The sequence below is a fragment of the Trichomycterus rosablanca genome, chromosome 7 (genome assembly GCF_030014385.1).
Source record: "Trichomycterus rosablanca isolate fTriRos1 chromosome 7, fTriRos1.hap1, whole genome shotgun sequence".
NCBI classification, from domain to species: Eukaryota; Metazoa; Chordata; class Actinopteri; order Siluriformes; family Trichomycteridae; genus Trichomycterus; species Trichomycterus rosablanca.
Window position 1 is genome coordinate 36,093,921 of NC_085994.1, and position 13,091 is coordinate 36,107,011.

At 38.7% G+C, this 13,091-nt stretch overlaps 1 protein-coding gene across 2 annotated transcripts in view; it reads left to right on the forward strand.

The window, feature by feature from the left end:
- bin3 (bridging integrator 3) overlaps positions 1-9,548 on the forward strand; it is a 47,530-nt gene extending 37,982 nt beyond the window's left edge. Inside the window, exons 7-9 of one of the 2 annotated variants that reach the window (XM_062998655.1) lie at positions 280-421; positions 2,154-2,288; positions 7,770-9,548. In XM_062998655.1, coding sequence (XP_062854725.1) covers positions 280-421; positions 2,154-2,288; positions 7,770-7,916 — 424 coding nt within the window. In that variant the 3' untranslated portion in view covers positions 7,917-9,548. Of the gene's footprint in view, positions 1-279; positions 422-2,153; positions 2,289-3,235; positions 3,316-7,769 lie in introns of those variants that run through there. The other variant, XM_062998656.1, reaches the window with a different exon arrangement.
- The last annotated feature ends 3,543 nt before the right edge of the window (positions 9,549-13,091 follow it).

A 13,091-nucleotide genomic window follows, 5' to 3' on the forward strand; every position in this document is an offset into this window, starting at 1 on the left:
TGTGCCAACTTAGGTATGCGGACCAGAAAGATCCACTGTGGCAACCACTAAATACAGGAGCGGCCGAAGGATTGGGGGGGCGGGTTAGTCTGATGTAAGGGTGGCCACTTATTCCTGCCTTTTAGCCAGTGTTTCCCGGTGAAACTGTAACCACCACGACCCTGACCAGGATCAAGCGGATGATAAAAATGAAATGAAATAAAAAAAGCAATCTTTCTTTGCATACAGCATTGCTTCCATGTGCAGTTTAATATAATCTTTATGGTGTGTGTTGATCAGGTACAGCAGTGTGTTCCCCAGTCTGAACATGACGGTGAAGCGGAGGGAGCAGACCCTGCAGGACTATAAAAGACTGCAAGCTAAAGTCGAGAAATACGAGGAGAAGGAGAAGACCGGACCCAACATGGTTAAGCTCCATCAGGTACAGCCAACCAGTGCGCATCCTACCTCCACATAGTGTGCAGCCAAAACAATTGAAGTGTGCTAAATAGTAGCAATTTAAGATACAGCCTTCTAAATGATGTTGTGACTTAAAGCTTTGTCGTCAGTAGGCATAGAACGGCTTATGCAATTCAAACTAAGTTTTCTTCCCCCCACCACTACACCCACCCTTAAGCCAAAATCACCCGTCAGTCAGATTCTCCAGATTTTAATCTTGTCAGAGTAAAAGTCTGGTCCTGTGAGACTAACTCTGATCAGACTAACTGCACCACCGGCATTTTTGAAAGCGCAGTACAACAAGTAAACGAAACCAAGATGCTGACTGGAGCCTTTACAGAAATAGAGTGCATGGATGAATTTGAGCACCCACGCAACAAAATCAGCCCTCAACTCTAATGCTGCACTTTTGAGAAGCTCCATCACACACTGCCAGATAATTAGGAGTGTGTGTGTGTGTGTGTGTGTGTGTGTGTTAGCGAAGCATGCTTTCCAAGTAGGGTGCTCTGAGGTTACTGTGTGAATGTGCATACACTTGAAGGCGTGTCATCACATACACGTATGAAAGGCCCGATTGCCGAAAGCACTGGAAATGCATACATTGGTACATGAGCTTACCACCTACACATACTGAGAGACTGGGCTTTATCAGGGCCACGTAGAGTAGTGCTAAATAAATGCTGATTAAGCAACCTGTCTGTTACTACAGCTACAAACACAGCCTATAACTTTTTCTCATGCACCCTGAAGATCTGACAGTCGGCACAGTGTGAGATTTCTCCTCGGGTGGGTCAGTATTAATTACGCTTGCCCACTACAGCTGGGATCCAGGGCTTGAATTTCCAGCAGTGCTATCGGCTGGTTGAGAGCCTACATACAGACATGATTGGCAATGTCTAAGGATTTGGGGTGGGCAAGGCCCCATGATAGGATGATCAAGTGTGTTACTGCTTTGTGCCCAATGATTCTAGGTGGAAACTGGACCCACCGCAACCCAGACCAGGATAAAGTGGTGGTAAAACATAAAATTGTCATATCCAGTTTCTTATTGCAATTATCTCAGAAAGACAAGCAACTGCCCCCTCTGATATGCATCTCGTCCTAAAATGTACGGCATCAGTGCCCAAATGCTGCATGGCAAAAATGTCTGTTGCCAGCTGCCAGATGTTTACTGGTATCAGTCATCTTATTAGGTTCAGTGATTACTTTGCATGGTTATATAACGGCCAAATTGTAGGACATTTTTTGGGACCAGGTGAACCCTATGGTGCAAAGTCTCTGTCTTGATTATCCCATATTCAGAAAAAGATCTCCCAATGCATAATTCTAAATTGATTTAAGTGGTCTGATGAACACCAGGACGATGTCCAGCTCCTATCGTGACCTCCACAGTTTAAATATTCTGGTACACTGGAAAGTTCTGAAGTGCAGAATCCGCTGTCTTAACCCCCTAAATACAGGAGCCCCTGAAAGAGAAAACAAATTAACTTATTGTTCCAGGTTTCCATTTTTGTACATCTGCTGTGTTTTTCTTACCGTCTCACCATTTCTCTTCTTTCACGGCTGCGTGATTGCATCACTCTCCCATTCCCACTGCCTCCACTTCCTCCTCTGTATCATGTTATTCACTTCCGTACTGTTACTGTAGTGATGAACCACTCACTGCCCTGCTTTTTTTGGTCAGCTAAAGTAAGTGTGTGTGGTGTCCCTTTTAGGCGAGGGAAGAGTTGAGGCCGGTCAAGGACGATTTTGAAGCCAAGAATAAGCAGCTGTTGGAAGAGATGCCCAAATTCTACAACAGTCGCATCGACTACTTCCAGCCCAGCTTCGAGGCCCTCATCCGAGCACAGGTGAGCCACGTACACACGTCTTATTTAACATGTTTTAAGCGCTTTATCTTGGTCAGGGTCACGGTGGTACCAGATCCAAAGAAATAAACATTGGGCGCAGGGCCGATAATGGCCACCATAGCACCGCTGAGATCCGGATTGCAATCATGGTGTTGCAATTGGAAGAATATGGTGGACTGGGAGGCATGGTGGCACGGTGGCTCGGTGGGTAGCACTGTCGCTTCACAACAAAAAGGTCCTGGGTTCGATTCCCAAGTGGAATGGTCTGGATCCTTTCGGTCTGGAGTTTGCATGTTCTCCCCGTGTCCTTGTGGGTTTCCTCCGGGAGCTCCGGTTTCCTCCCACAGTCCAAAGACGTGCAAGTGAGGTGAATTGGAGATACAAAATTGTCCATGACTGTGTTAAGACTTGAACTGATGAATCTTGTGTAACCAGTAACTACCTGTCCTTTCATGAGTAACCAAAATTACGTTAAAATCCCAATGAATAAATAAATAAACTATGGTGGATTGACTGCTGTCCCACCCGAGCATCCTTTTACTTCAAATATTCAGTCAGTACTCTTGCTAAAGCCGTGGTATCCTAAACATTTTAGTAGAGCGTTTCCATATGTATGCACAATTTCTTAATGCTTAAAGCTTTTTAGTGCTGTTATCAGTTGTAGAGTCTCATAAAAAAGTGTTTGCCCCTCCCCCCCATTTAAATTGTTTAAGGTCTTGAAACAATCAAAGTAAATGGAAAAATACGTGGTAACAAGGGTGTAAGAGATAGCACACTATGCCCCAGTCCCAAGAAATCCCATGACTGCCTACATACATGTTCCTTACAGACCTCATCTGTATATCATTCTGTCTGTTATGTAAATATCCCCACAATTTCAGCTCAGACTCAGTGACTTCAGGAAGTTTCAGAATTGTGTGTGTGTGTGTCTGCATGTGTGTTTTCAGCTAACACCCACGGAGTGATTTACTTTAGCTCCATCCTGCTGCTCCACACACTGCTGATGAGCTTAAAGTGAATAGACACCACATTGTTTACACAATTGTAACCTTGTGATTGTTAGTCAGTGTGTGTTTGGGTTGGCTGTAGACATAATGTTCTTTAAAAGTAGATTGTCTTTAGCCTGAATTAGATACAGTCGCAGTAGGAACAGGTGATTTACTCCACATCGAAGGTTAAATTTTACTGTTTAAAAATTATTAAATTTAAAACTTAAATTCACTAGTTATGGTTTTTTGTTTCTTTGTTTGTTTTCTATTTTCACCCGTGCAGCATAGTGGCACTCAGCTTAAGGGGCTTCCAGGTTCCGTCTGAAGTATTTCTTTTGTTAGTATAAAATTTCTCTGGATCCATATGCCCTTCCATTTAAAAAAAACAAAACAAAAAAAAACAAAAAAAAAAGATTCAGTTATTGTTCTTCATGCATGTTCAGTCAGTTTTATTTTGAGACTGGACTGCAAGTCTCTTCCTGCAACAGCTTTAGAACGCAGTGGCACGGCTGCTTTTTAATTTACCCGGGTACCGTCACTTTACTCCGCTCCTCTGCTGTGCTCCCTTCACTGGTACTTTAACTTTTTTCCAAAACGACTCAACAGTGCCCACTTAGCAGTGGTGGGGATTGAACCATCAACTTTCTTTTTACTAGCCCAGTACCTTAACCACTGAGCTACCGCTGCCGTATTAAATTGCTACCCACTATATGACAAATGTACGGTTTGTGCCATTAACATTTAATACAATTTAGTATATGACACATCATACTGAATGTATCCTGTCTGTTGCTGTTAACCCTGAGTTAAGTCCAAGCATACACAAAGAGATCAACATGATTAAGTGCTACTTTCTTCAGTATTAGGGTGGATTTTATGATGTGGTTCCTATTACGTCTTTCGTCCATGTAATTTAATTAGGTGATTAGTGATGAGCCTTGCATGAATCCCCCAGTGCATTCACTGCTGTTGCCAAAGCCTCCTTCCTATCGGAGCAGAGAGAGTGTAGGAGGAAGAGAGGAGAAGCCTTTTGGTCCTGTAGTGTCTTTCGGTCCTGCCCCCTTCACTTTTTTAGGTCTAAAATGTGCTAGTGATCTGTAGTAGTTTCTTATATTAATTACACTATATTTTGTTTGCACTGTGTATATTGTATTGTTTGCCCTTGTGTTCTGTGTTGCACCCTTGTCCTGAAGGAACGTTGTTTTATTTCTACATGTATAGACAATAAACTTAATTTATAAATAAATAAGCCTCAATTTCTCCCAAATCAGAGCTATCTGCACAATAAATACCTAGTATGTAAAAATGTAGGAGATACACGTTGTTCTTATTTACAGAATATTCAGCTGATTTGGCTGATTTGATTTCCCTTCATAAGTGTGATATAACAGCTAAATTAAATACTTAAGTACTATTTAAATAAATATTAGGTAGAAATTAGTTTTTACTGCTCTAACAACTGCCATTGGACTAATTTTCGAAACAAGTTTCAAGAAAATAAAATTGCCTTTTTTGGCCAGAGCAGAGAAATTCTTTGGTGCTAATAGCTAGACTGAACAGTTGCTGTAAATGCAGAATATGTTAAAAAATGCCAGAGTTGTTCATTAAGATCAGAGCTGCCAGCAAAATAGCAGCTTACTGATGGATTTTGCAGAGAATGAAGCCTCTACAGCTGACCTGTTCCCATTCAGCTTCAGTATCAGTAGCAATGAGTAGCTTTTCTCTCTCTCTTTCTCTCTCTCTCTCTCTCTCTCTCTCTCTCTCTCTCTCTCTCTCTCTCTCACACACACACACACACACACACACACACACACACACACACACACACACACACACACACACACAGCGTGGTGCTTAAGCTCAGAGAGGTATGAATAGTACATTGGTAGAAAGAAAAGAATGGCTGTGTTAAAAAGACAGTGTGTAGGTGGGCTGCTGAGATTTGCTATCACACATGCCGTATTTAGACTCTGCGCTCCACTGAGATGTTCAGCAGCTATCGGGTCTCATTTTTCAATCATCAATTGGAGATTCTTATGGTCAGAGATGATCCTCTGTGTGTGGATGTGTGTGTTCCTGTAGTCCTCGATGGACACATCATACAAACTCTGACTCAGATCCGCTGAAGCTCAGAGTCCCCTCATCCTGCTGATTCATACACACAAAGTTCAAATGTAGCATCTACTTCATAGAAAAATCTTCTAGAGCTCACACTCTTCCGGAACAAATACACACACGTTAATATTTTTAGCATTTAGCTGCCTGTTTTAGGTAGCGTACTGACCTATCTGTCATCACATCACACCACATTTGCATGGCTGTAAATAGTCCACGCTGATAATGTTTAGTCTCCTTACTGACAAAACAGCTTTTATGATTTTAATGTTTAACAGTTCCATCATTCATGATTTATATAATATAAACATATGATCACTAGGGGTGGGTCTCACATCAGCAGCCTGACCTCTCACACAAGCTGCACTCTCAGGTCAAATCAAGCGTTGGCTGATGGAAATAAATATGTATAAGGTTTTAACCGACAGCATTAATTGAATACCGACTTCTTTGCCATTTATTGGTTAACTGTTTAATCATTCACGTCCCTACTCTGATCAGATCTGAAGTTAAATTGAAGAACAGCCTTTCATTTGAGATCTGTAATAATTGCATTTATAAAAATGAGCTGATAATTAATTGGCGTACAAAGAATTGTAAATACTGTGTAATTATAACACTTTAATTCCTTTTCTCTAGAGCAATCAAATTTTAATATTCAGTTCAGTTCAATTCAAGTGGCCAAATGTTTTAACCAAATGACATTTCCAGACGTAAGGATTTGAAAGGAATACAGGTCACTTCATGTAAGGTTTATTTAATACAGTTATTATTTTCTTAATTTATTTACTTATATATTAATATTTAAAGTAAATTAGTCCCAGTGTTGACTGAATTTTACAACATTTAACTGGTCCCCATGAACACTGAGGTTCCAGCTAAACTCGAGGTGGTTGTGCCACTGTTTAAATGATTCCTGATTGCAGGAAGTGAATCCTCCGCATAATAGCTACCAGTGACCATGCCAGTTTAAATTCTTGACGGCTGACTATTTTAACCTGTCATTGTTTTATTTACACAGCATAATTAGCACAATCTATTACCATACACTGGCAATTTTGGTTGAACCTTTTAAGCAATGCGTCTAGGCGTAGACTTACACAGCGGATGTCCGCGTAGGACTGCGCCAGTTTCCCCACACCCAGTGGCTCCATCCTTCTTCGTCCTTGTCTCGGAGCGTATGATACCAGCTATGTATGAGCCCCTGTGTCTCCGTGCTTCTCCCACGTGCTGCCTGTAAACGGATCGTCAGGCAGTGCTTGATGTGGCCAAGCTCCCAGTAAGATGCATAAACAGGACAGGGTAGTATCCGTTTCCCATGTGCCCTGGGCAGGAACTGGTCTCTAGATCACAGAATGGCACTGACTCGGATTGATCTTTTAATTAGAGTTTAGGATAATAAGCAGCGTCCGAGCATTTATGTTCTACACAGGATAAAAGACCGAAAATGTTTATGGAGTGGGTAGACAATGTTCGGTGCTGTGGTCCTTCTGTCTGGTTAAAATGTTTAGGTAATTAAGGTGTAGGTTGAGGAAGTTGTTGTCAGTGGTTGTAGAAATTTAACATATATAGGTGTTTGTTCCTCCTGACCTTTTCCCCAGAGTTCTTAGGATGCAGTTTGACTAAGAACTTCTCAAGAGAGACCAAAAAGAATTATTTAAAATGCCCGCTATTCTAAAGTATTCAACCCTCTTTGTTTAGTACTTATTAAAGCCACACACAACAGCTATTACAGCCAGTAGTCTTTGGGTCTTAATAAGTTCCACACAATTTTTTGAAGCAACAACTGCCCATTCATTTTCAATACTTGGGAGCTGTATTGTACAGTAATTCTGAAGTCTTTCAACAGACATTTGATGTTGAAGGACTTCCTTAATTTTAAATCACACCAATGTTTTGGTCATTTTCTGACATCATAAGTATCTTTGTATTGTGCATCACTTATTCTTCAATCAATCCTGACAAGATTCTCACTCCCTGATGCCTAAAAGCGTCCCTGGTTTATTCTACACATTGTTAGAATTCAAACGGAAAAGTCCTACTTTAGTTTTGTTAGATCAAGACTTTTTGCCACTGCTTTTCTCTGTTGCAACCCTGTCATAGAACCGCTGCAGCTTAACAAAGCTTTTTATTTTTTAATCAAGATGCCTATTCACATCGTTGATTTTTTAAAAATAGATTGGCACTTTAGCAAAATGCTTTTAGATGTGTGTGATGTAAGGTCTTATGCATCCTTCTTACACTGTATTAGTCTTTTAATCTATTTAATCTACATTTTGTAATCCTTCTTGTTCTCCTGTTGGAGATAAGATCACACCAGTGCACATCAGTTTTTTTTGTTTTTTTTTTTCATTTTACTGTTTTTGTTCTTTCTCAGGTGGTGTACTTTACAGAAATGCACAAGATCTTCAGTGAACTGACCGATCAGATTGATCAGGGTGGTCTGACGGATGAAGAGAGGGAGCAACAGAATGAAGCCAAGTTAAATGAACTCCGTGCCCTGTCCATCGTAGCAGATGACTAGTGATTCTCAGGCTCTGTTTGCCATTCTTCTTTGTCGGAGCATTTTTAAACTTGACAGAGAATCAGTCACATAAAAGTAGATATTTTAATTTATTTATCATGTGGCGTCTAAGTTGGCTTAAGAATTTGGTCAGAATTTTGGTCATTCTGTTGACTTTTGTCAAATTAAATTTTATTATGGTATTCCAGACAAATTTACAAGGATAAAAGCCTTCATCTAGAATAGATTTGTGTTTATATGCACCGACTCTTCTTTTTAAGGGGACAAGTGGACCCAAATTATTTAGCAAAATACCCCTTCGCACTGGCATCTGCTCTGTATTCACATCAGACCGTTAGAACATGCCTTGCCTTATGCCATGTGGATGGGGGCATTTTCATCCAGGAAGAGGATAAAAATTATACATTATATTGACTAGGTGATCATTCAACATGTGAACTCAAACTCTGACAGCATAATGCCCTTAACCAGTCATAGCCTGTTATGGTTATGTGTTTATGTAGGGTGTTTCTTTAATTTGTACATCTGTACATTAGGCTTGAAAGATTTTCAGCATTAAATGAGCCAAACCAAGCCACCTAAAAATGAAGAAAAGCATTGGTAAATAGAGCATCACTGCAACTGTGCTTAAACTTTATGAGACTTGTAAACTGTATAAATTATCTAATAGATCCATCCCGGTCTGATTTGCAAAATCATGTGTGACTGATGCGTAGTCATGTACTCACCTGAAGTATTTATTTATTTTTCTTTGTTTTTACAAGTATTGTAGCTCAATGAAGTTTTTCTGGTTATTGTACATTAGTCATATTGGTAGTACCGTAGCGCCATCTACTGACAGAAACAAGCCCCAGAACCTGTGCTAGTCTAAACTGCAAGTTTATTGTCTAGAAAAGAAATAACGGTTAACTACTTCAGCCATAACACATGGGACCAAATTATCAACCTGGCACCTCTTAAGTTAATTTACTTTCTTATGTAACTGTAAACAGTTCTCACTAGGCCCATCACAATGCTAAAACTGGGAACTGCTGTACTAAATAATTGTGGTTTTCTGTATAGCAAAAGTTAGTTTGGAATTTGACATGCATACACACTATTTAGTCTTTTTGTGGTCTTTAATAATTTTACTAAATGTTCTTTTGCATCTTGTATATTTTATGAAACTGCTCATTTGCTAGGTAGTGAAGCATCTGTTTTGACAATCATGCAAACATTGTTAAATACTACGTCCAGCAACAGCCAGAGAATGTAAGTGTGCAGTTTGTACAAGGTGTTTTTCACACAGCAAACATTCTTATTAGGATGAGAGCAGCTCCACGTTTAATAAGCCACCAAGCCCCCCACACCCCTCACTCAGGGGTGTGAGGTCCATGCCCCAATGGTTAAAAACCAGTGCCTTCAGTCAGTACTAAATGTGAAATAGTCTTGTTTGTGACATTAATTTGTTGTTTTGGGGTTTTTTGTGTTAAATACTTTTATCATTTCTTTTGTGTCGATAATTCTGTAAATTCTGATTTTTTTATCATAAAAGTTGAACAGTTGGTTTGTTTTGATCTTTAAACAACAGCCGGAACCAAATTCCTTGTGTGTGTAACATACTTGGCGAATAAATCTGTTTCTGATTCTGAATCGTGAGTGGAATCAAATTATTTTAAACCACACTTTTGCCTGTAATTATAATGCATATAAACTGTACCCTCAGTGTGTGATGTGCTTAATATTCTTCTGCAGATATGCTCAAAACACACTCCCTCTCCCTAATATTTCATGTATGCTTAAAATGCCCCATCACTGTGTTTTTAGTGTTGATGGAACGTGTTCATTGCCTAAACGAAGACAAAACAGCACGAAGAATCACGAACGCGTACGAAGACGCACAAACTTGCACGGAGGCGCCCAGAAGCTCTGGAAAACACGCAGCAGAAAGGACGCAGCTGTAGCCGACCATTTGAAGGGCTGTGTTTCATTCCACACCTGAAATAGTAGCTGCCTGAACTCGCTTTATCTGGCTGCACACGAAATAGAAGACTAATTAAGCGAGTTTTGAGTATTTTAGCCAAATATTTCATGTTGAGTTATTGGATGCGCTTCTGTAAAAAGTCCTCAATCTGTACACATTTGATTTTGATTATTTAGTTGACAGTTTGTTGACTCACACATGTACACTGCATCACTGATCATGTACTGTATTCACACATGTACACTGCATCACTGATCATGTACTGTATTCACACATGTACACTGCATCACTGATCATGTACTGTATTCACACATGTACACTGCATCACTGATCATGTACTGTATTCACACATTTATACTGCATCACTGATCATGTACTGTATTCACACATGTACACTGCATCACTGATCATGTACTGTATTCACACATTTATACTGCATCACTGATCATGTACTGTATTCACACATTTACACTGCATCACTGATCATGTACTGTATTCACACATTTATACTGCATCACTGATCATGTACTGTATTCACACATTTATAATTTATCACTGATCATGTACTGTATTCACACATTTATACTGCATCACTGATCATGTACTGTATTCACACATTTACACTGCATCACTGATCATGTACTGTATTCACACATTTATACTGCATCACTGATCATGTACTGTATTCACACATTTATACTGCATCACTGATCATGTACTGTATTCACACATGTACACTGCATCACTGATCATGTACTGTAATCATGTACTGTATTCACACATGTACACTGCATCACTGATCATGTACTGTATTCACACATGTACACTGCATCACTGATCATGTACTGTATTCACACATTTATACTGCATCACTGATCATGTACTGTATTCACACATTTATACTGCCGCACTTCAGATGCTCTTGGCCGGATCTGAAGCCAGAATGTTGGTGTCCTTTTGTGAGCTTCTATCTGCCTTTGTGTAAGTTTGTGCGCCTTTGTGTAAGTTTGTGCGTCTTCATGTGCGTCTTGTGTGAAAGTGAAAATCATATAAACTATTTATTTAAAAATGTATTTACCAATTATGAAACTGTTAATTAATATAAACTTCTTAAAAAAATATCGTTTAATAAGTGTGATCATACATCCTCTTTTTCTCGGACTCTTTTTTGGGACCTAAAATACGTCGAGCAGGGATTTCTAAATCACCAATAATGTCTGGAATTCGGCTGTTCTAGTCTACAATCGTTATTTGTGTGTGTGTGTGTTTGCATTGATTTTACCTTTGTTATTGTTATAAGTTTTTCCCTGATCTTGACGCACACGTTAACACAGAGTCTCTGATCAACACCGTGCTGGTTCTGCATTCTGTCAAAATTCCTCAGCAGCACTAGAGGACTCACCCCACTGTGGGGGTTTCTACTGATGGGAGCAAGTACAAACAATTATTTATTTTATATAAAAAATAAATAAATAAAAATAAATAAAATACAAAAATTAAGGTTAAAAACGTGCCAAATAAGTCAGCTGATACAGTTGCTCAACACATTAAAGAAACTAAAGAAATAAAAGATTTTAATTTATAGGTGACAACTATAATATAATATAATATAATAAATATAATATAATTTTATTTGTTGTTGTAAAAAATAAACCTCACAGGTAAAAACTCGGTGTAACAACAAATACTCAAAAAAAACTACAACTAAATATACTAACTGCCTGGTTTAAGTTTTTAAACCCACCTATATTTAGTTCTAACAAACACACTTGTTTTCGGTTTTTATGTAACCCACCTCTATTCGCAACCCACCTGTTTTCATAACCTACCTCTTTTCATAACCCACCTGTTTTCATAACCCACCTCTATTCGTAACTCACCTGTATTCATAACCTTTGTGGTATTTGTGGTGCCAATTCACCAGAGCTTTTATATAAAAGAGATTTCCACGTACTTTTGATTGAGTAATTTATTAGTCATTAGTACCAACTGATACACAAAGCTTTAATATTAGAATCAGATTAACAATGGGATTGGGACGTGCCAAATAAGGATTAAAATATCTCACAGAATTAAAGATTTCAGCTGAAATTCTTAAAAAATGAACCAAAGGGACACATTATCACATTAGAAAATGTTTAAATACGTACGATTAATATATAACAGTCACATTTAGCTATTTTCAATATCACACCCAACTCTATTCATAACCCACCTTTAATCTTATTCTGGTTAAAGCCAGACAATTTTTAAAGATTTCAGCTGAAATTCTTTAAACCAAAGGGACACATTATCACATTAAAAAATGTTTAAATATCGTCACCTTCCTAAAATAATGGCCTAAGTCATTTTTGGACCAAAATGATATTTTTGCCTAAATCACCTCCTCACCATGCTGTCCACCTCATCGTTGTCCTAACCCTAAAATCGCCTATGTCCTTAGTTTAACAGATCATGTGATTCTACCCCTGTAATAAAATGGCCTATGTCAAGAGTGTGACTTGGGCAATTTTATTTTGCCTAAGTCAAAAGACAATATGACTTAGGCAATTTTAGATGCTTTTTTAAAATGGCAGCTGCTCTAAACAGAACAAAACTCTACCCAGCCCATGAAGTTATTTCCATTGTGTTCAGTTTTTTGTGTTTCCTGAAAAACCTGAAAAAATGACTTAGGCCATTATTTTAGGAAGGTGACGATATATAAGATTAATAAAGAACAGTCACATTTTGCTATTTTGTTTTGTAACCCACCTGTTTTCATAACCCACCTGTTTTCGTAGCCCACCTGTATTCATAACCAACCTCTATTCATAACCTGGTTAAGGGCAGAGCTTTTTTTTTTTAGGATTTCAGCTGAAATTCTTTACAAAACATAAAAACATCACATAAAAATGTGTAAGATTAATATAGAACATTTAAATACCTCACAGAATAAAAGATGAAATTCTTTTGGGGGAAGAGATGGGATTATCATATTATCATAACCCACCTCTATTCATAACCCACCTGTTTTCATAACCCACCTCTATTTGTAACACACCTGTTTTCATAACCCACCTCTATTTGTAACACGTGTGTTTTCATAACCCACCTCTATTCATAACCCACCTCTATTTGTAACACGCCTATTTTCATAACCCACCTCTATTCATAATCCACCTGTTTTCATAACCCACCTCTATTTGTAACACACTTGTTTTCATAACCCACCT